Here is a 25,760-nt window from a genome sequence, read left to right as displayed (position 1 = left end):
ACAATTATCAATTATTGATTTGACAATAAGAAATGTACTCCTTCCAAAATTTAAAATTGTGCGCAAATATTCCTGTGTATTATGAAAAAAGTAATAAATCCTGTACTCATTCCCTGAATTAAGTCCGTATCAAAGAAAATAAAAGATGTTAATAACCTTCGAAATTCGAATTTTGGACATTTTTACACCCACAAAAAGGAACAATTAAAATTAGTCCTAGAGAACATTTACCCAATTTTGTTATTTGATAATTCCCAACGTTAAGGAATTGTAATATGTGCACCAAACAAACTTTGAAAGGGAACATAAAGGTATACATGTAACCCCTGTACAAACCCATACAACGTGTTAAATCCCTATCAAAGGTAATAAATTCGGTCAATAATCGAACATACGAATTTCTGGTAATTTCTACCCATGAAAGGGAACAAGATGTAATACCCAAATTAATCATGATACATACTGAGGTCCCGTACTATTACAACAAATGCTTAAATTTGACAATTTTTAAAATTGAAGGGGTGGGCCAATGTACCTCTACTAAAATTTAAAGGGATGAAACGATGTATCTACATCTTATGATAGGGAATGGACCCCTGTACACGCACATATAACCATAGAAGATAACAGCAGCTCATCAAAGGGAAAAAAGGGCCAAATCCCGAACACGTGATAAAACATATTGCTTACGTTTATATTTTGACAATTTTTTACCCACTGAAGGGAACGAGGTGGACCACCCGAATTTATAGTGGTATATACTGAACTATAATAATATACCAAATGTTTAAATTTGGCATTTTCCAAAATTTAAGGGGTGAGCCTAGGTACCCATCCCAAAATTTTAAAGAGATGCATCTTGTGAAAGAGAATGAACCCCTGTATACATCCGTATAACTATATAAGATAATTAAATCTCATCAAACGGGATAAATTAGGTCAAAAACTTCCGAAATTTGAATTTTTGGCAATTTTTTACCCATAAAAACATTGAGGTGGACCCCAGTACTGAAAGTGGTGCATACCCCGATCGTAGGCTACCATCTTCAATTTTTAAATTTGTCATTTTCCAAAACTTAAGGGGTGTGGACCTATGTAGCCCTGCCAAATTTTAAGGGGGCCAAAATACCCCTGCGAAAATGTAGAAGGGGGTGGTCCTAAGTACCCCTAGGTCATTGACTGGGCCAAGGGCATTGACCTATGACCTCTTACTTCACAAAAATTTTTGCTGACTCGACTAGATATACGGGGGGCTTATTACTATATTATACAACATATATCTAGATTGTGTGATGGTTGTCAACATCGTTTGTAGGTGCATACCTGTATTGATAAATTGCTCATATCTGATCAAGTAGGCATTGAGTTTCCGCCAATTGACATTGCAATAGACTTTAGAAGACTTCAATTGGAATTAAAATTATACACTAAAGACAAACTGGTGCAAGAAGCACAAAATAAATTATATCAACAATACCCAGATGCTTTATCTATAATGGATGTATGTGATTAAGCACTGCAGGGTAAAAAAAATGATCAATTTCAATGATTTCTCTTTTTCGTTTCAAGTACAACTCCATGTTCTGAGGTGTACTATTGCATCATAGCAGTGTTACCAGATGTCTTTGTTCTAAACCGTTCCGGTTCTTTACAAATGAGTGCACACATTTCAAAAAAAATAAACAAAACGTTTGAAACAAAAAATTCAAACAAACTTATGAATCAAACATTAACACAAAATTTTTCATTAAACATTTCAAACAAAAAAGTTCCGATTCTTTTCAAACAAAAATTTCAAACTAAAAAGAATTCAAAGAAAATTTTAAAAGAAAAAACATCCAAACAAAATTTTCAAACACTTTTTTTTCCAAATTAATAATTTCAAAAAATTTTGAAAAAAAATCAAACTGAAAAATTTCACCTTTCACTATCAACCGTCAAACTTTGACCCGTTTTTAACTACTTCATTAAGGAATAAACGGTTTTGATCATATTTATTATTGAGTGCAAAATGTTGAACGAAAATGTTCCGAATAATTTTTTAAAAGAGTAATCTATAAATATTAAACAAAACTTAAAACTGAATGCAACAAAGATTTGAAAATCATCAACCAATCAGATTGCACGAAAGATAGAGATCAACCAATCACAAAGATTTGAAAGTCATCAACCAATCAGATTGCATGAAAGATAGTGATCAACCAATCAAATTGCATCAACAACAACTTTCCCAGTGATCAGATTGCATCACCGTGTGACCAGATTTCAGTGTTGTAGCATATCAGGTATCATGTGTTGCCTTTAGACTATGAGTCATAAGATTCAATAAGGTTACCTATCAGATTTCTGAAAACTCAAAGTAAAACTCAATCACCAACAATGATCTTAAACTATGAGTTGACTGAAATTCAAAGTATTGTTTTATATTAATCAGATATTGTACATTCAAACTTCGCACCTCATACTAAAATTTTGTTGATCACAATTGTCCAATTTAAAGAATGGACCTAAGTACGTCTCTCGATATACCTATGTCTTAGAATTAACCATATAATTATACTTTGTACTTAGTTCTCAGTGAGGTCAATAACTACCGTCAATTGTTTACCTTAGCAGAACTAACTGTGGCCTAGAAACGTGTTATTTGATGAGTCCCAAAGTTAGGAAGGACCACAACAAATTTTGAAAGAAAATTAATACCTGTACACTACCATATAGCCAGAAACCTCATCAATATCAGTAACACATTGCACATGGTACATCGTGTTGCTTATATTTATATTTTGGCCCATAGGAGGGAATAATCAAGACCAATAACGTAATTTCGTTTTGACAATTCTCAAAATATCTTACTAATTTTAAGACGGAAGCATCAATGTACCAATCTCGTTGACCCATAACCCTATCATAGGTCAATAACTGACCTCATGTCCATACTAATATAGGACAATGATTTACTCAAAGAATGGGATACTACCCAATTCTAAGAATAATAACTATTTATTGATTTGACAATAAGAAATGTACCCCTCCCAAAATTTAAGACTGGTGCATAAATACACCTGTGTCTTATGAAAAGTAATAAATCCTGTACTCGTTCCCGATAATAAACTCATGTCAAAGAAGATAAAATAGGTGAAATACCTTCAAAAATTGAACATTTGACCATAAGAAAGATACCTACATTTACAACGGGTCCTAGAAAACTTTTAGCGAATTTTGTTATTTGATAATTCCCGAATTTAAGAAATGGTCCTATGTACCCAACATATTTTAATAAGTGAGCATCAAAGTACAAGTGAAATGGACTCCTGTACACATCCATCCTAATTAAAGGGTTCAATTACTTCCAAAATGTACATTTTTGACAATTTTTACCCATGAAAGAGAAATAAATTTATAGTGATATTTGTTAGGATCCTGTACTATTATACCAAATTGGGCAATTTCTAAACTTTAAGGGGTGAGCCAATGTACCTCTGCCGAATTTTAAGAGGGAAGCATCATTGTACTCATGCTTTATAAAAGAAAATAGACCCCTAAACACAGTCATATGTTCATATAAAATATTAAGGCCGTCATTAAAGAGAATAAATTGTGTCAATAAACTCCGAAATTTAAATTTTTTGCAAATTTTTATCCGTAAAAAGGTAATAAAGTTGATCAGCAAAATTTTTTAATAATATATATTAAGGTCTTGTACTATTATACCAAATGTTTAAATATGACAACTTCCAAAATTTAAGGGGTGAGCCAATGTACCCTTCCTAAATTTTCAATGTTCCTATATCATAAGAAAGAGAATTGACCTCTATATAGTCAGTGAACCATATAAGGTAATAAGACAACTTTAATGGGAAAAAATTGGGTCAAAAACCGAAGACGTGGTCGTAGTAATTTTTAGCATTTTCTTTAACCATAAAAGGGAACGACATACACCACCGAAATTTATAGTGCCATATATTAATATACTATACTATTATACCAAATGTTTAAATAAAACAATTTCTAACATTTAATGGGAGGGCCAATGTACTCCTCCCAAATTTTTAAAAGGATACGCAAAGAATCTATATCTTAAGAAAGAAAATAGACCCTTTTACATGCTCATATAATCACATAAGGTAATAAAACTTCATCAAATGGAATAAAATAGGCCAATAACCTCCGAAATTTGAAATTTTGGCAATTTTCTACCCATGAAAGGGAACAAGATGAACCATCCAAATTTATAGTGATACATATTAGTGTCCGATACTATTATACCAAATGCTTAAATTGGACAATTTTCGAAACTGAAGGGGTGGGTCAAGGTACCCCTTTCAAATTTTTAAAAGGGTTTACCAACGTACCTATATCCTATGATAAGGAGTGGACCCCTATGCATGCCCATATAACCATATAGAGTAAAAGGACCTCAACAAAGGGAATAAATTGTGGGAAAAATACAAACACGAGGAACAACATTTAGATTTTGGCAATTTTTTACCCATGAAAAAGAACGAAGTGGACCATCCAAATTTATAATGACATATATTAGGGTCCAGTACTATTACACCAAATGTTTAAGTTGTTCAATTTCTAAAATTGAAAGCGTTGGCTAAAGTACCCCTCCCAAAATTTTAAAGTGATTGTCATATGAATGGGAGTGGAGCCCTGTATACACGCATATAACTATATAAGGTAATAAGACCTCAGAAAAGGGGATAAATTAAGATAAAAACCTTTGAAGGTTGAATTTGTAGCAAATTTGTATCTATAAAAGGGAACAAGATTGACCCCCAATACTGCTAGAAAATCAGCATGTCAGGAAAATAAATGTACACATGTTTTTTGAGTCTTGCATTACTGCGCTCTAGCTATTAAGAATATGAGAATTAAATAATCAAATATTTACTGAGGGGAAAGAAGAAAAGTCTAATCTGAATAAAACATTGCAGAGGGGCACAAGCTGTGAATACGACTAGTGCATAGTGTAAATAAGGGACGACACCGAAAGAGAAAGCCACAAAGAACTGCTAAACGGAGAAAAAAAGGTTAAAAATTTTCGAAAAGGAAACATAAAATAAAAATACAAGCGAATACGCAGATAACTAAACGTTACCAAGCAATGATCTTGGTGTAGTGGTTAAGGTGCTGGCTTATACATGCAAAGGACATCAGTTCGAATCACATGGATGGAGATTTTTAAAATTTTTGATAATAAATCATTCAGCTCATGAAAGATGGTAAAAGAGGTTGAATTTAGTCTTTCGTAGCAATGATTATTGGTAATGTTTAGTACAGACAATCTTTTATGTCTTTGCGTATTTCTTTAATTCTTATCTTCATTTCAAAAGAGAAGAATATTCAAACAAATACTACCAAAATTCCTTATTTCAATGTAAGCGCCATTTGCAATTAGTAAAGAATAAAAAGTGAACGTTCCGACGTAGCTGCAAAAAGTAAAAAAAAAAATGGAAGGAGAGGGCTCGAACCCATACTCATGGTGATTAAAAATAAAATCACTAAATGCCTTAGACCTTTCTACTGCGATTTCTACGTTGAGTACTGAGAGGCTTGTTTTAGGTTAGGCTGGTCAATACGTTTTACAAAGAGGCCCGGTTCAGCTCTGACGCAGCACGGGTGCGAGGCACTTTTGCAAGCATCACCCTCTGAGACCAAAAACAATTTCAGTTCGAAAGTATCTCTGTCTCTGTGTGTCTATCTATCTATCTATCTGTATATCTTACTAATTTTAAGACGGAAGCATCAATGTACCAATCTCGTTGACCCATAACCCTATCATAGGTCAATAACTGACCTCATGTCCATACTAATATAGGACAATGATTTACTCAAAGAATGGGATACTACCCAATTCTAAGAATAATAACTATTTATTGATTTGACAATAAGAAATGTACCCCTCCCAAAATTTAAGACTGGTGCATAAATACACCTGTGTCTTATGAAAAGTAATAAATCCTGTACTCGTTCCCGATAATAAACTCATGTCAAAGAAGATAAAATAGGTGAAATACCTTCAAAAATTGAACATTTGACCATAAGAAAGATACCTACATTTACAACGGGTCCTAGAAAACTTTTAGCGAATTTTGTTATTTGATAATTCCCGAATTTAAGAAATGGTCCTATGTACCCAACATATTTTAATAAGTGAGCATCAAAGTACAAGTGAAATGGACTCCTGTACACATCCATCCTAATTAAAGGGTTCAATTACTTCCAAAATGTACATTTTTGACAATTTTTACCCATGAAAGAGAAATAAATTTATAGTGATATTTGTTAGGATCCTGTACTATTATACCAAATTGGGCAATTTCTAAACTTTAAGGGGTGAGCCAATGTACCTCTGCCGAATTTTAAGAGGGAAGCATCATTGTACTCATGCTTTATAAAAGAAAATAGACCCCTAAACACAGTCATATGTTCATATAAAATATTAAGGCCGTCATTAAAGAGAATAAATTGTGTCAATAAACTCCGAAATTTAAATTTTTTGCAAATTTTTATCCGTAAAAAGGTAATAAAGTTGATCAGCAAAATTTTTTAATAATATATATTAAGGTCTTGTACTATTATACCAAATGTTTAAATATGACAACTTCCAAAATTTAAGGGGTGAGCCAATGTACCCTTCCTAAATTTTCAATGTTCCTATATCATAAGAAAGAGAATTGACCTCTATATAGTCAGTGAACCATATAAGGTAATAAGACAACTTTAATGGGAAAAAATTGGGTCAAAAACCGAAGACGTGGTCGTAGTAATTTTTAGCATTTTCTTTAACCATAAAAGGGAACGACATACACCACCGAAATTTATAGTGCCATATATTAATATACTATACTATTATACCAAATGTTTAAATAAAACAATTTCTAACATTTAATGGGAGGGCCAATGTACTCCTCCCAAATTTTTAAAAGGATACGCAAAGAATCTATATCTTAAGAAAGAAAATAGACCCTTTTACATGCTCATATAATCACATAAGGTAATAAAACTTCATCAAATGGAATAAAATAGGCCAATAACCTCCGAAATTTGAAATTTTGGCAATTTTCTACCCATGAAAGGGAACAAGATGAACCATCCAAATTTATAGTGATACATATTAGTGTCCGATACTATTATACCAAATGCTTAAATTGGACAATTTTCGAAACTGAAGGGGTGGGTCAAGGTACCCCTTTCAAATTTTTAAAAGGGTTTACCAACGTACCTATATCCTATGATAAGGAGTGGACCCCTATGCATGCCCATATAACCATATAGAGTAAAAGGACCTCAACAAAGGGAATAAATTGTGGGAAAAATACAAACACGAGGAACAACATTTAGATTTTGGCAATTTTTTACCCATGAAAAAGAACGAAGTGGACCATCCAAATTTATAATGACATATATTAGGGTCCAGTACTATTACACCAAATGTTTAAGTTGTTCAATTTCTAAAATTGAAAGCGTTGGCTAAAGTACCCCTCCCAAAATTTTAAAGTGATTGTCATATGAATGGGAGTGGAGCCCTGTATACACGCATATAACTATATAAGGTAATAAGACCTCAGAAAAGGGGATAAATTAAGATAAAAACCTTTGAAGGTTGAATTTGTAGCAAATTTGTATCTATAAAAGGGAACAAGATTGACCCCCAATACTGCTAGAAAATCAGCATGTCAGGAAAATAAATGTACACATGTTTTTTGAGTCTTGCATTACTGCGCTCTAGCTATTAAGAATATGAGAATTAAATAATCAAATATATACTGAGGGGAAAGAAGAAAAGTCTAATCTGAATAAAACATTGCAGAGGGGCACAAGCTGTGAATACGACTAGTGCATAGTGTAAATAAGGGACGACACCGAAAGAGAAAGCCACAAAGAACTGCTAAACGGAGAAAAAAAGGTTAAAAATTTTCGAAAAGGAAACATAAAATAAAAATACAAGCGAATACGCAGATAACTAAACGTTACCAAGCAATGATCTTGGTGTAGTGGTTAAGGTGCTGGCTTATACATGCAAAGGACATCAGTTCGAATCACATGGATGGAGATTTTTAAAATTTTTGATAATAAATCATTCAGCTCATGAAAGATGGTAAAAGAGGTTGAATTTAGTCTTTCGTAGCAATGATTATTGGTAATGTTTAGTACAGACAATCTTTTATGTCTTTGCGTATTTCTTTAATTCTTATCTTCATTTCAAAAGAGAAGAATATTCAAACAAATACTACCAAAATTCCTTATTTCAATGTAAGCGCCATTTGCAATTAGTAAAGAATAAAAAGTGAACGTTCCGACGTAGCTGCAAAAAGTAAAAAAAAAATGGAAGGAGAGGGCTCGAACCCATACTCATGGTGATTAAAAATAAAATCACTAAATGCCTTAGACCTTTCTACTGCGATTTCTACGTTGAGTACTGAGAGGCTTGTTTTAGGTTAGGCTGGTCAATACGTTTTACAAAGAGGCCCGGTTCAGCTCTGACGCAGCACGGGTGCGAGGCACTTTTGCAAGCATCACCCTCTGAGACCAAAAACAATTTCAGTTCGAAAGTATCTCTGTCTCTGTGTGTCTATCTATCTATCTATCTGTATATCTTACTAATTTTAAGACGGAAGCATCAATGTACCAATCTCGTTGACCCATAACCCTATCATAGGTCAATAACTGACCTCATGTCCATACTAATATAGGACAATGATTTACTCAAAGAATGGGATACTACCCAATTCTAAGAATAATAACTATTTATTGATTTGACAATAAGAAATGTACCCCTCCCAAAATTTAAGACTGGTGCATAAATACACCTGTGTCTTATGAAAAGTAATAAATCCTGTACTCGTTCCCGATAATAAACTCATGTCAAAGAAGATAAAATAGGTGAAATACCTTCAAAAATTGAACATTTGACCATAAGAAAGATACCTACATTTACAACGGGTCCTAGAAAACTTTTAGCGAATTTTGTTATTTGATAATTCCCGAATTTAAGAAATGGTCCTATGTACCCATCATATTTTAATAAGTGAGCATCAAAGTACAAGTGAAATGGACTCCTGTACACATCCATCCTAATTAAAGGGTTCAATTACTTCCAAAATGTACATTTTTGACAATTTTTACCCATGAAAGAGAAATAAATTTATAGTGATATTTGTTAGGATCCTGTACTATTATACCAAATTGGGCAATTTCTAAACTTTAAGGGGTGAGCCAATGTACCTCTGCCGAATTTTAAGAGGGAAGCATCATTGTACTCATGCTTTATAAAAGAAAATAGGCCCCTAAACACAGTCATATGTTCATATAAAATATTAAGGCCGTCATTAAAGAGAATAAATTGTGTCAATAAACTCCGAAATTTAAATTTTTTGCAAATTTTTATCCGTAAAAAGGTAATAAAGTTGATCAGCAAAATTTTTTAATAATATATATTAAGGTCTTGTACTATTATACCAAATGTTTAAATATGACAACTTCCAAAATTTAAGGGGTGAGCCAATGTACCCTTCCTAAATTTTCAATGTTCCTATATCATAAGAAAGAGAATTGACCTCTATATAGTCAGTGAACCATATAAGGTAATAAGACAACTTTAATGGGAAAAAATTGGGTCAAAAACCGAAGACGTGGTCGTAGTAATTTTTAGCATTTTCTTTAACCATAAAAGGGAACGACATACACCACCGAAATTTATAGTGCCATATATTAATATACTATACTATTATACCAAATGTTTAAATAAAACAATTTCTAACATTTAATGGGAGGGCCAATGTACTCCTCCCAAATTTTTAAAAGGATACGCAAAGAATCTATATCTTAAGAAAGAAAATAGACCCTTTTACATGCTCATATAATCACATAAGGTAATAAAACTTCATCAAATGGAATAAAATAGGCCAATAACCTCCGAAATTTGAAATTTTGGCAATTTTCTACCCATGAAAGGGAACAAGATGAACCATCCAAATTTATAGTGATACATATTAGTGTCCGATACTATTATACCAAATGCTTAAATTGGACAATTTTCGAAACTGAAGGGGTGGGTCAAGGTACCCCTTTCAAATTTTTAAAAGGGTTTACCAACGTACCTATATCCTATGATAAGGAGTGGACCCCTATGCATGCCCATATAACCATATAGAGTAAAAGGACCTCAACAAAGGGAATAAATTGTGGGAAAAATACAAACACGAGGAACAACATTTAGATTTTGGCAATTTTTTACCCATGAAAAAGAACGAAGTGGACCATCCAAATTTATAATGACATATATTAGGGTCCAGTACTATTACACCAAATGTTTAAGTTGTTCAATTTCTAAAATTGAAAGCGTTGGCTAAAGTACCCCTCCCAAAATTTTAAAGTGATTGTCATATGAATGGGAGTGGAGCCCTGTATACACGCATATAACTATATAAGGTAATAAGACCTCAGAAAAGGGGATAAATTAAGATAAAAACCTTTGAAGGTTGAATTTGTAGCAAATTTGTATCTATAAAAGGGAACAAGATTGACCCCCAATACTGCTAGAAAATCAGCATGTCAGGAAAATAAATGTACACATGTTTTTTGAGTCTTGCATTACTGCGCTCTAGCTATTAAGAATATGAGAATTAAATAATCAAATATTTACTGAGGGGAAAGAAGAAAAGTCTAATCTGAATAAAACATTGCAGAGGGGCACAAGCTGTGAATACGACTAGTGCATAGTGTAAATAAGGGACGACACCGAAAGAGAAAGCCACAAAGAACTGCTAAACGGAGAAAAAAAGGTTAAAAATTTTCGAAAAGGAAACATAAAATAAAAATACAAGCGAATACGCAGATAACTAAACGTTACCAAGCAATGATCTTGGTGTAGTGGTTAAGGTGCTGGCTTATACATGCAAAGGACATCAGTTCGAATCACATGGATGGAGATTTTTAAAATTTTTGATAATAAATCATTCAGCTCATGAAAGATGGTAAAAGAGGTTGAATTTAGTCTTTCGTAGCAATGATTATTGGTAATGTTTAGTACAGACAATCTTTTATGTCTTTGCGTATTTCTTTAATTCTTATCTTCATTTCAAAAGAGAAGAATATTCAAACAAATACTACCAAAATTCCTTATTTCAATGTAAGCGCCATTTGCAATTAGTAAAGAATAAAAAGTGAACGTTCCGACGTAGCTGCAAAAAGTAAAAAAAAAATGGAAGGAGAGGGCTCGAACCCATACTCATGGTGATTAAAAATAAAATCACTAAATGCCTTAGACCTTTCTACTGCGATTTCTACGTTGAGTACTGAGAGGCTTGTTTTAGGTTAGGCTGGTCAATACGTTTTACAAAGAGGCCCGGTTCAGCTCTGACGCAGCACGGGTGCGAGGCACTTTTGCAAGCATCACCCTCTGAGACCAAAAACAATTTCAGTTCGAAAGTATCTCTGTCTCTGTGTGTCTATCTATCTATCTATCTGTATATATATATATATATATATATATATATATATATATGACGCATTTTGTGAAAGCCATAATAAGCGTAATTTTCATCGGATAATTATTATTATTATTATTATTCAACGCAATGTCTTTCTCAATTTTTCATCAAACGTAATGACTTAAACGCCATATCTCCTTACAAGCAAAATATTAACAATTTATATCGAGAGAACGGGAAATGATAGAGTGATTGGAGCAACGTTAGACAGTATGCACTCATAGTACTCAGAAAAATAAGCAATTTCAAGGCAAAATGAACTTGTTGTAGGGTCGGATACAGAGCGTGTGTCCTGATGATGGTGACACTGCTCTCCAATTCCGACAATTTTGTAACTTTTGCCTAACGCTAAGGGCGATTTTATAGATTGTAATACAATCTGTCCTCATACGGAATTTATATTCTATATTATTATTATTATTATTATTATTATTATTATTATTATTATTATTATTATTATTATTATTATTATTATTATTATTATTATTATTCCTAAATATTTGAGACCTCAATATTACGTCCTATTAAAATGCAAATAAGCGTACTAAAGTTAAGAAAAGTGAAAAGAAATTTTTGGACCCTCTATAAGGATGAATTGCCTTATAAGAGATACTTTGAAAGGAAAAGAAGGGGAGAAAGGTGTCAGCTTCTGAACACTATTTTCCAACTTTTCAGAATATTCATATAGCTATATTTTGTAAAAGACCCAAATGATATGTAATGGTTTCGTTTTAGGTTAAGGTATTATGAGTCTGCTGTTACACTTTTGAATGGAACTACGATTCGCAGTGTTATTTCTTCTATATATTTTTTTGTGAAAACACGTTAATCAGCAAAGAAAATACAACTTTTTCGGTTGGGATTGGTTTGGGTTAACAGCTTGTAAATGTAATCTTTACTTTTAATGTCCCACGATTACGCCTGTTAGGTTGAGGAAGACTGTGACTAATCCAAATGAGTTATGATGTACGAATTGGCGGAATGAGAAAGTGGGAGTGTGCTATGAAAACCCACGCGCACGATGTTGTCCGTCTCAAGCATACTTGCCTTGGGAACGAACCAGGTACCCCACCCATCAGACAGTTTAGTAGGCGGGGTCTCAGTTTCGATTGCCGGTGGGAAATCCTTTGAAATGTTAAATGTCCTCGATGTAACTGTGTTCGTGTCCCTGTCGTTCAAGTTTACTGGAAAGAACTGTAAAACGAGAATAACCGAATATAATAGAGATAAGTTACGTAGATACTTTCGATGAATCAGAAAAAAGAATGGGCTGAGGCTCCAGGTTGAGCATTCGAATTACTCTTAAGACCATATTCTCCTCCATGTTCTTGCTTGTTTGTAAGTCTTTTTTGATTTAAATTTGAATTCTCTGGACTATAGTATTTTAACATGACCGATATAAGCGTTTCATCGTTAATAAAATATTGGAATCCTGAACGTGTGCAAGTTGTTACATAGACGAGTGTTTCTTGACTATTACCTAACACAGAGTCTTAGGGTAGTGGCTTGAGCATTCGTTGCGTAACTTAGGGGTCGGGGGATCGATTCCCTGCGAGGAAATAAGAGAAAACTATCATTTACAATGTTGGTATTTCTGACTTATACTGACATGAAAAATAGTCAATTTCTTTCGTTCTTACAAGTTAGAGTTGAAACGACTTTCTTCACAGAGGAAATACTGACAACATGACATCAAAGTCTACAATCTCGATTCGTACTCTCTAAAACCTTAGCGTGTTTATGAAGCAATTCATGAATACACAAATAGGAGTCATAAATGAGTCTGAAACATTATTGTTTCATTGTGGAAATATTTCTAAATTCTTCCACTCTTACTAGAAATAATAATATTTTCGTTTGTCATTTCCAACACGTTACACATTTCTGTTCAACCAAAATTTGTAAATAGGAACTATTCTTTTTTATTTGTATGGATAATTGGCTAAAATATATCAATATAACGAATACATAGTCCAAAGTCTTTTACCCAAAAAAGGGCGTTACAATGTATCGTAATGAAGACAAATTCTACTTAGTTTCTGTTAAGGCATCCGAAGGTTCGATTGTCGTATTGTCCAGTAGGCAACACCTTTCTCCTCTTCTTTTCCTTCCAAAGTATATCTTATAAGGCATTCGTCCTTATACAGGGTCCAAATATATATTTTCATTTTTTTAAAGTTCAGTGCGCGTATTTCTATTTTAATAGGACGTAATATTGAGGTCTCAAATATTCATTACTACTACTACTACTACTACTACTACTACTACTACTACTACTACTACTACTAATAATAATAATAATAATAATAATAATAATAATAATAATATAGAAGATAAATTCCGTTTAAGGCAGATTGTATCAAAATCTATAAAATCGCCCCTAGCATTAGGCAAAAGTTACAAAATTGTCGGGATTGGAGAGCAGTGTCAGGATCATCAGGACACGCGGTCTGTATATGTCCCTACAACTAGTTAAAAGTTAAACGGAATATTTCTAAGCAAATTTCATGTAGAAAGTAAGACTACTGAACTCACAAGAGCATTAAGAAATTTTGTTTTTAAGTAATGGTTATGCCGGCTAAGCTACATCAATGATGTGACTGAAAGAACTTTTGGAATAAAGAAAGTGGGAGGAAGCGGAACCCGGAGAACACCTACACACACGGTGTTTGTCCAGCAGAATGCCTACTAGGCAGGAGCTGAGTGGAACAGGGTGAACCATTCAATTCACAACGCTTCATAATAATAATAATAATAATAATAATAATAATAATAATAATAATAATAATAATAATAATAATAATAATAATAATAATAATGGTATTAAAAGATTTAAAGTTGCCCTAAAATTTGGCAAAGCTTACTTAAAATAGAGATTTCGGGGAAAGGGTTCCGTACGTTCAAGACACACCTCTGCAACTACCCATATTTTAAACTGAAGCGTTCAACTAAACTTTCATGTAGAAAGTTTCCCACTGTATGTTATAAGGAAAATAACTGTAATAAAAAGGAAATGAATATCACGCAATAGTACGGCATATAGTAAACTTTATTTTAAGAAATGCGGAGGTAATTATAAAAGATTTTCTACAAAAATACCTATACATACCATAATTCAATGAGCTCTGAAATAAAAAAAAAAAATACAAAATAGCGTATAAGATTCAGTCTACCGAGCAATTGTTACTTAAAGAGTGGGCAGACACTATTTCGAGAATCGAGATAAGACGAGAAATGTTTACAATACTTTTCATCTCATCTCGATTCTCTTCTCCACAGCGAGACGATAATTTTAATTAGCCTTGTCCCCTCTCGAATGTAAAATTTTAATTTTCAAGTTATTTTTTTTGTTTTAGAAACGAGATGAGAATTCCTATTCTCGTGTGCAACATTAAACAAAACCGAAATATTATTTCCAAATTTCACGTATATGCTTGCAATAGTGTGACCTGAGCGACAATTAGCTCCTAGATTTTAATCTTCTACAAGATAATAATAATAATAATAATAATAATAATAATAATAATAATAATAATAATAATAATAATAATAATAATAATAATAATAATAATAATAATAATAATAATAATAATTATTATTATTATTATTATTATTATTATTATTGCTGAATATTTGGTAGTTGAAGTACTGAAACATCCGAGTAGTCAAACATCTGAATATAATAAAACGTATGCCATCGCTGGCCAATCGCCATTAAAAATCGTAAAGTACAAAAAATGCCCGATGTGGATTCGAACGAAGGACCTCCAGATTACTGGTCAAGAGCCTTGACCAATGAACCGCGATCACTACTCGGTAAACGATTCGTCTTTAGTCTGGTTACGTTAGGTTTCTTTGCCTCCGCTTGCAGAGTTGTATGTTATATTTGTTCGATTCAAAACGTCTTTCGTATTTCTTTTATGATGATATAAGTGAATAATCTTCGGCAAGATATATATTAATAACTTGTGTTGTTCTTAAACTTTTGGTTCACAAGTTTGTCTCTTGTCCGCACGAAACTACAGATATGGCAGATTTAATTATCAAACTCTGCCTTTCTTGCAAAGCAGTTGCGGTTACCTGGTCAAAGACAAATGTCCGCTACGGTACATATTGAACAAGATAAATACATTTTTCGGAAGCGGGAATTTCACTTTTCGGATTTCGGAAAATTATAGAATTTAAATATTATTATTAAATTCGTCCGTATATTTCGCACAATAGAATTTTATATTATCATGTGGAAATAAGTAAGGCTGGCAGGCGCAGCCTCATACTTTTTTGGATGCGCCTTATGGGTATACTTTGTCCAAAGTTGGTCCCATCCCACTATCACCTCCTATTTCCTCGATATAAATAATCGAGATTTTGCCTAAAGAGGGCTCTGCCGCGGCCCCAAGACTCCCCATGACAATGCCTCTTCGTTCATTTTGCATTGAAATCGCTTATTTTTATGAGTACTATGAGTGCATACTGTCTAACGTTGCTCCAATCAGTCTACCATTTCCCGTTTTCTCGATATAAATTGTTAATATTTTGCCTGTAAGGAAGATATGGCGTTTAAGTCATTACGTTTGATGAAGAATTTGGAAAGACATTGCGTTGCAACAAACAACATCTTTTCGTAATACACATAATAATAATAATAATAATAATAATAATAATAATAATAATAATAATAATAATAATAATAATAATAATAATAATAATAATAATATTATTATTACTTTACGTACCACTTAAGTTGCCTATTAGTATTTACAATGCAATGTATTACCAAAAAGCATATGAAATAACACTCCTCGCCATTCACGCTCCTGGATACGAAATCAGAGAATCTTTTGAACTGAAAGTGTTTTTTTTCTCCGAGATTGATGATCACAAAAGTGCCTCGCACCCTTCTCGCTACTCGCACCCGTGCTGCGTCAGAGCTAAACCGGGCCTCTTTGCAAAACGTATTGACCAGCTAACGTAAACACAAGCCTCCCAGTACTCAACGCAGAAATCATAGTCGAGAGGTTTAAGCTTAGCTGGTGGCAATAGCCGTGTGGTCTCGGGCGTTCGGCTTCGGATCATGCGGCGCAAGCAACTGAGGGTTGAAATCTCTCTGAAGAGCAAGGTCGGAATTTTAACTGTCTTGGATCTGTATGTGTTCCTGTCCCTGTCGAATATGATAAAGGACGAAGAGGCCTTTTATGCGAGGAAATTCGGGAATGATAAATGAATGGCGAATAAATAAAGAACTGTTTACAATTAAGTAAGTATAATAAATCACCCCTCTTATATTTACCCGGAATACAACATTGGGAGATAATACGTTGTTGTTCATTAGTGGACTCTTTATGCTTAGAGTTGTAATTACTTGTTTTCTTATAAATTTAAAAAGTGGCACTGACGAAATCAATTCTTAGTATTATTTGCTGGGTTAGTATAGATACTTTAGTTATAAAAGATAACTACAAGAGTCTAGGGACACCATCTAAGAAGAAGCAGTGGTTAGGAATACTTTTGTATGCCTATCCCCTCAAAATCTGTAGAACCTTATGAATATCAACAATCTTATTTTATTTTCAAGCAAAATCGGCGTCTGACATTTTTCCGATCTACATACATTGCTGGAACAATTCTTTATTTAAAACTTAACAGTATTGATCCCATTCGTCTTTATAACACGGTATAAGACAGAATCAGTCATATTGTGTCAATCAGGAGTACACTAAACTCTCTCTCTTACAAGAAAGGTATTCATACCTTAGTAGGTAATGTGTTTTCATTGTTGAAACTGTCTCTCTTTTAGTTGAGGTGAGAAATAAACGTACAGAAGTTCAGCAACACTCTAATACGTAGACATTACTCGTGTTTCTTATGAGCAGCCCGTTGTTCTTACCTGTGCAGGAAGCTTTTCCTTATCCAGCTTTCCATAGACCAGAAACGTATTGCAAGCTTTCCATGAGTAGAGAGCTTCCTAAGGGGACTCACTACAAGTTAAATCTATATCGGTACAAGATCAGATAAATGTTATGTATCAAATGTTATTAACAATTGGCATTAAAACTGTAACTTTGATTTCCCTCAGGGGTCATCACTAGCCAATGATAATGTTAAACTTTTCCTGAATTGTGAGATTCTAAGTATTAGTTCTAGGTACTAGTTTTGGGGCGCTTTAGAGAGGTACAACAAATGAAATCTCATATATCAATCTTAAGAAAGTTTTAATTGAATTTAATTTTGAATATGAATTTATGTGTCTATTAGTGAATTGTCTTATTCACTGGAAAGTCTATTACAAACAGATTTATCTGGCACATACCTGGTATATCTTGATGATGATGAATATTCAATTCCTTGCAATTGAACAGATCCGGTCATAATATGGTTTAGATTAGCGGCGGATTCTTTTCTCAGAGACGAAGTACTCATGTCTAATAACCATTTACTAGTCCAGTAAAGGTGATGCTGAACACCCTCTGTTTACCAGTGTTAAACATGAAATGAATAGTGTTTAGTTTGAAGCCAGATAAGCTAAGAGTAGGAACTATAGTTATGTCCATGATGACACTGGACATAGATCTTACGTCGCTCGTATTCTGAGTAGCACTAGTTGAACTGTCCGTTCTTTAAAATTACATAATATTTTATATCATAATTTTGTTGAGGTTCATAACCTAAACGCTCGTGGACTTGACGTAAAGACACGTGCTGTAATAAAACTTTTCCGAGTCCAGGTCCCATAAGTTCCAGAACAAATCTCAAATTTTGGAATTCAAAAGGAAACAAGTATGTCTATCCCAGTTTTTCGTAATGAGCTTAAATCATTTTAAAATAACGCTGTCATCAGCGCATAAGACGAATGATTGTATATCAGAGTTTACATCATGATTCAATTCTTTACATCCAGTTGTTTACAAGTAAACATAATTCCCTATTTTTTGATGGTTCGTAAACTAAAATGAGAAATAGATTTAACTTGTAATAAAATTGAGGATTGCGATTACCACAGTTACAGGTATTCTTTAAAGTTGACATTTGTTCTTTATGAAATGGATTCTAACACTTAGGATGCTTTCCATGGTATCACAGATATTCTGCGCATATACTGTGTCAAAGGTAAGATTAATTCCTAGTCTCCAATTGATTCACATTCCTGATATTAACCACAGTTGTCAAAACAAAATATCCCCACGAATGTCTTAAACTGATAACGTACATCGGAAACGTTTTCATTACGAACTGACATAATCCACTTCACACCTCTCAAAACTAAAGTAAATTATAGAAGAGTAGTGTGTGACAGACAGTTCTAAATTTTACTTCATATACTTAGAAAAAAAACAAACGGTGACTTATTACAGTTATAAGAGTTGACTTTTACTTATATATCTTAAAACGTAAATTTACTAAATATGTAACATTTTCTTTAATTCAAAAGAAGACAAACATTTTACCCATCGCATCGGTTTAGAAATAAATTAAATTTTATATAAGTTATACAAGTACCTACAATATTTCATGTCTGATATCTAGATGCTTGTGTTGTTACTCATGTACACTTCTTTCTTTCAACAGGGGAACAAAATATAACAAACTTATTGAGGATACAGCATCAGTAGAGGGTGTTGATGAAGGTCAAGTGCGTTTCCCGTCTTCTGTTTCTGACACATTAATTATTTACTCTACTTTGCCAGGTGAGAAGGGTGAGAATACATAAGTTAGTCTTGCATGCAATCTTCTTATAGATGTAATTACCTTTCTTTGAAACTCTAAGAAAATTTTATGTATAATAATACTAATACTAATACTAATACTAATACTAATAATAATAATAATAATAATAATAATAATAATAATAATAATAATAATAATAATAATAATAAAAATAAAAATATGAGTTGCGTTTTTGGAATGTTTGAAACAAACCGAGCAATTTGGTAAGAATTAGTACTTATGAGATGCAGTTATTTATTTTCTTCTTCTCATTATCATTCATAAGGCATCATATTAATTTCAGTCCGGAAAGATTTATTACCAAGATCACACATCAATTTCTGCTGAGTTTTAAAGTTGCCATGCATTGGCGGCGATTAGGGGGCAAAGGGGACAGTTTCCCCCACTTTTTGAAATAATCCATTAATGTATACAGTTTCATTTGGAAATGTGAAGTTTGTATATATATTACTGGTTCATAGAAAAAACGGTGCCATATAATATTTTCTGTTGTATGATTACGTACTGGTTCTTTTCTCATGGAGTTCAGAAAGCTACAGGAATTGCGTTTTAATTGCCACGAAAAATAACACAAAAATTAACCTATTGGAGCACAACAATTCCAGCATATTTTCACTTATAGTTACAGGGGCTCGATATGTTAGTCTGCCGCTTTGAAACTAATTGAGAGAACATTTCGCACAAGAAGATGTCTTTCACAAGTTATTCTTTAATTGCACAAAAATTGACAGTTCCTAAAATGTCTTTTCTTCTTTCTAGTAGTAAGAAATATTGATTGAAAAGAGAGTAATAAGAAACAACTTGTACTTTTCTCATTGTTTTGGAATGTGATATACGAGAGAAGTTATGTGATAAGGGGTGTACAAGTCTATATACTATATGCCTATAAATATACAATTAAATTTAGTGAATTCGACATGATTCTAGGTTTTAGGATTATTTTGTATAGTAGAGTGATTCTAAGTATTGTGTTTTGACGGGTTCCAAGAAAGTGAAAACTGTACCTAATGGCAACGAACATGTTTCGGGAAGCTGCAAAAGCAAATATTTCTTTAAATGTCGTAGCATATGAGTGTAGTATTTATTGTCTTTCATTTTCTAAGAGTAACTAGTAACATACATTTAACAACTGTGTGGAATTAAAATTTAAGTTGTTCATTAATCCCCAGTTTGAATATAACTTTTGCAAAAGAAGCCTTATTGTTCATAATTATGATTAATATTATCAGTTTTATTCATTTGATTTGCGAAATTGTTATTAAATACTGTGATCATACAATTTTCCAGACATAATTTTAAGATACTCATGAGCAAGAATCAAATCTGTTTGTACAAGTTCGTTGTTTTAGAGTACAAAGGGTAGTACTTACTGCCGTTGCTCTTGTCAATTTACTTAATAAAATATGAAATGCAATATACAGTATTATAACCCACAACGTTGAGTTGAATTGACTTTGAGTTTAACGTCCCGTTCAGCAGCGAGGTTATATGAGACGTGAACCTACTGATTAACGTGGAATCCGAACTACATGAGCTCCTGCCGGGAATCGAAGCCGGGCCTCCCACGCCAAAGGTGTGTACACTAACCACTTAGCCACGGAGGAGCTCGATAAAAACATAGTATCCTATTAGTTAAACAACCAGGAAAACTACGATTGATATACAAATATTCAGATCATGTCTTACACTCCCACTTTTAACATCCAATCGCCGCCACTGTATGCCATTGGATTAAGTTTTGTATTACTACTTTGTTGTTGTTGCTGTTAGAAATAAATTTAATTCATCAGGTAGTTATACGCAATATTATACTTTTAGTTCCTTGTCTGTAGGAATTTTGTGAGAATATAGACTAACTCGATATGTGTTTATGAAATGAGGAAACAACCGATTTCTTAATACACCAGATCCTCTATAGGTGCGAACTCAATAATACACGCATTGGGGTCCCGGGTTCGATCCCTGACCCCGCCAAGTGAATTTTGTGGTGGATAAACACCGTGTGCGTGGGTTTCCTCAGGGTTCTCTCGTTTCCTCCCACTTTCTTCATTCCACCATTTCATTCATTATTCATCATCACCGTCTCCTTTAGCCTAACCGGCATAGCCGTGGGACGTAAAACTCAAAGATTTCATTTCATTTTCAATAATACACACAGACTGAAAAAAGATTGACTGGACTCTGACACAAACCCGGGACTTTCAGCAAACCGTAACCATGCGTTAATATCTATACCATCCAAACCGCTCTCCAGAACAGCCACTAATTCTCTCACTCTCGAGGTCGACGTTCTCATCTCGAATCACATGGGTTAAACGCTTCTGTTAAGAGAAAGCTAGAAACCGTTTCAGAGATTAAGTCCAAGAAAGTGATGCTAGACCAATCACAATTCCCACAGTGATCAAAAGTATCCTTCGAAACATTTCTATATTAATATATATATATATATATATATATATATATATATATATATATATATATATATATATATATATATAGTATTAAGAAACACATCTTTTGTATCTCGAACGTGTTGTTCAACACATTCTCTAAGTCACAACAGCCTGATCTTCACGATGTAGTCCAACATTGCGCATGAATAAATTAGTGACTATATGTTAAGAGATACGTCAGCATCAAGCGTATTTTTTCCCGTTACGAGAACTATAATCGCTTGTTGGTCATATATAATACACATTGATAGTAACAATTATGTATAAAAGGGAACTTTAAGTGCATATTCATCAAAATAATACATTAAAACAAAGAAACTAAGATTCAAATCGGAAAGATAAAAAAGATAAAACAAATATCAATATGTAAAGTACATTACCCATTCCTATCTCAGGATAAAGGTTATAAGGTTTGAGCTTTCTATACATTTTACAATAATGTACTGAATACTCAATGGGAGGATATAGTCTCTACAATGCAAAAGATTAGCGACCTGCACTAGATAGGAATGAATGAGCTACGTGTCAAACACAGAACCAAGTGAGGGTCACAACGTCTCAGAGATTACTATGCAACACGTGGCGTTGTTTGTCCTTTAAAATGGTAGCGCTTGGCATTATAGAGGGGCATCTCACTCTCTTTCATAGCTATTGTGAACCAGGATGCACTCCTGTGGTTCTGTTTAATGAGTGGAGTGGATCGCAGCATTTTAATATTCTTTTCCAAGAAAATGATACAATATCTTGCTTTTTTTCAGTTGCCATTGCTACCAGTAAGTTCTCGGGAATATGAAGATATAGTCAAACATGACTAAGAAAATGACACCTAGAGGATGATATGAAAGAGTATTTGGATCAAATCCCAAAAGAATTTAAGACAAAGCTTGTGCGCCAATAAATGTTATGTTGGCAGGATTCTGCTTTGAATGTGGAGAATCTGTAGTGAACTTTTTCACTGAAACAAATTGCTTTCCTTGTAACAACCTAATTCACAAAAATTACCTTATCCCAAGCACTAGTGTTTGAGTAAATAATTGCGACAAATCTTTCTTCTTTTACGTGGTGTACCTTAACGACAACTCAAACGAAGTCACTGAAGTAGACTTAAACAGTAAAATTCTTTGTTATTCGAACTAACACTCAGTAATTTTGATTTTTACCTCATTACTTCATGAGGTGTAGTAGTTGCAACAAATAGCTATAGCCTACATATTTCAAAATAATTTGGATTTGTTATTTGATAGACCTTTGTAGTAGCGTATTACTTATTTGCTTTCGGCTAGATTTATTGGTGAAAACATAGGAGTGGCCATTATTGTGTTGGTAAGCCCTCATTAAAATCATAAGTGCTCTTTACTGCAATAATGAATACTTTTGTCCATTATCAGACTCCCAAATTATGCTATGCAAAGGTATGGGAAGTTTAATATAAAGATCATTCCCCCAGTCCATCCGTCCGTTGTTTGGGAAGTGTCAGAGCATAGACGATAAGAGAGATCGTAATTTTGTATCCTTGCGTCGTTTAAGGGTCCAAAGAATATTTTTCGTCTCCTCTAATAACCCTCTATTCAAATAACAAGTAGTTGAAATTAACCATTTCCGGTTTGAATGTTTACACTGTAAAACAGAAAAGGTAATAATAGGTAGCGTCACATGGTATTTCCAGTCAGTTAAGCATATTAAAGGAACATGCGTCATTATCCAAAAACTACCAAAAACCGAAGTGGTTGAACTGTAGACAAATAAAGGTATAATATATTGAGGTGCATTATTTGTAATGGATTCAGCATACAAGGAATAGGTTACATATACGAGAGAATACTGTATTTGAACTCCAAGTGGTAGAAACCAACTGTTTCTGATTACAACGTTTATCGTTATAGGACACAAATGATAACAGTGAGAAAGTTTATTTACTCAGTTCAGGATCTTAAGAGGACATATCGTTGCAACAATTTATCGAAGCCGAAAATGATTAAAATTTGCTTGCACTTCCTATTTTAAAAACTTATTTCCATAGTGAAAAATAGTCAATTATAACGAAATATAAAATATTTTATATTTCGTCTATTATCACTCTATTCAAACCGAAAGTTCTATAAATCTCGTATTTCCGGATTCAAAGTTATTGCAATAGAACAGAAGAGAAGTAAATTTCTGCAGTCTATTCAGTGTCTGACAAGAATATACAGTTGTCACCAGCAACACTCTACGAAAGCCGAAATTTGCAAATACTTCTGGTTCAATACTGATTCCTATAGAACAAAACGGTAAGGAATATCAAAACGTTGGTTTGGCCGGATTCAGCGAAAATCCAAAAAAGGAGTTTAGTTTCGCCTTTTGTTTATTTATTAAAACCCAAAGTAATGAAACAATATATTTTTTCGGTTACATCATCGTTGATCATAAAATGGATAAGACTGAAATAGTTAGCGACAAGCAATTTTTGAAAATGAATTCAGTGCCAAGAATGTTTATAATCTGATTTGCTTCTTTTATTACACCTAGAAGTGATAAACATCAATTACTTTGAGTTTTATTCTTAGTCTCCATAGAGGAAAATCAATAAGAGATAGCAGACAATGACTTTCTGATATGGATTGCATATCAAAGGAATAGCCTAACCGAAGTAGAAATCACCATGAAAAAAAAAATAAAGAAATACAAATCTCCGAGTATAGACGTAATACCGGCTGAGTTAATTTTAGTTGGATGGGAAAATTGTGGAATATGTTACACAAACTCATTCTACTTGTCTGAAACAAGAAGGAATTGCCACAAGAGTGGAAAGAATCATTGTTCCAATTCACAAGAAAGGCGACTAAACTAATTATAATAATTATCAAGGCATCTCTCTTCTGTAAACTCCCTATAAAATCCTCTCAAAGATTCTGTTAAAAAGATTGATCACATACACAGATTAAATTAGTGGAGATTTACGCAAAATTGATCAACTTTCGATCAGATATATACCATTTGACAAATACTGGAAAAGAAATGGGAATACCATACACCATTACATCAACTATTTATTATTGATTTTAGAAAGGCTTAGGACTCGGTTAGCAAGGAAACACTGTAAAACATTCTTTTAGAATTTCGAATACAGAAAAGCTACTTAGATTATTTAAAATGTGTTTAAATGAATCCCAGAGGAGGAATATTCTTTCCCACGAGCTTCCACGTCGAGAATGGCGTGTAATAAGCAGAAGCACTGTCGCCATTATTATTGAACTTTATTCTGAAGTACGCTATAAGGAGAATCAAAGATAGCAAACAGAGCCTAGAGCTGAATGGTATTCACCAGGTTATGCCGTATGCTGATAATGTAAATATAATAGGAGATGATAGAAAAACAATAAAAAGAAATGCTGAGTTCTTATTAAATAATTGAAGCGATATTAGTATAGAAGTAATGTAGAGGAATGAAAGTTCACCGGGATCGTACAGCCCAAATTATAGATGAGTGAAAATATCAAATAATACTTTCGACAATTGAATACTTTCAAATATTTAGGATCAATATTAAGAGACCAAAATTTTATCAACGAAGAAATAAAATGTCGACTGAAAACAGAGAATTCGTTTCATTATTCAGTACAAAATATTTTGTCTTCGCAAATTCTGTCGAGAATTTTAATGTTTAAAATATATAAAGCAATAAGCAGGCCTGTTGTGCTATATGGTTGGAAACATTGTATATTACTCTGAGGGAAGAATGCACACAGAAAGCATTTGAGAATAAAATCTTGAGGCGGATATTCAGACCCAAGAAGAATAGGATAGCAGAATGGCTGGAACTTCATAACGAAGAACTTCATAATTATACTGTTTACCTAACATTGTTAGGGTCTTCTGGTCTTGGAGACTCAGGGAGGCAGGTCATGTAGCTAGAATGAAAGAAAGTAGGAACGCTTTCAAAGTTCTAACTGGAAGTACAATCGGAATAAATAATGAATATTATTCATTTACTAAAACAGTACAGTGGTTGTACTTGGGCGTGTTTTTGAAATACTGCGCATGCGCAAACTGTTCCGGTTTCTGTTCTAGTTACGATTCCTGGTTGGACCCCTGTTCCAAC

At 33.3% G+C, this 25,760-nt stretch overlaps 1 protein-coding gene across 1 annotated transcript in view; it reads left to right on the top strand.

The window, feature by feature from the left end:
- LOC145662184 (caspase-3-like) overlaps positions 1 to 25,760 on the top strand; it is a 207,984-nt gene that overhangs the window by 118,102 nt on the left and 64,122 nt on the right. The window contains exon 6 of the mRNA XM_081727516.1: positions 19,068 to 19,186. Within this exon, the coding sequence (XP_081583642.1) occupies positions 19,068 to 19,186 (119 nt within the window). The remainder of the gene's footprint in view (positions 1 to 19,067; positions 19,187 to 25,760) is intronic.

The sequence above is a fragment of the Thermobia domestica genome, chromosome 10, assembly GCF_964235325.1.
Source record: "Thermobia domestica chromosome 10, izTheDome1.hap1.1, whole genome shotgun sequence".
Taxonomy (NCBI): Eukaryota; Metazoa; Arthropoda; class Insecta; order Zygentoma; family Lepismatidae; genus Thermobia; species Thermobia domestica.
Note: the sequence above shows the minus strand (reverse complement) of the source record. Positions and strands in the feature narration are given on the sequence as shown.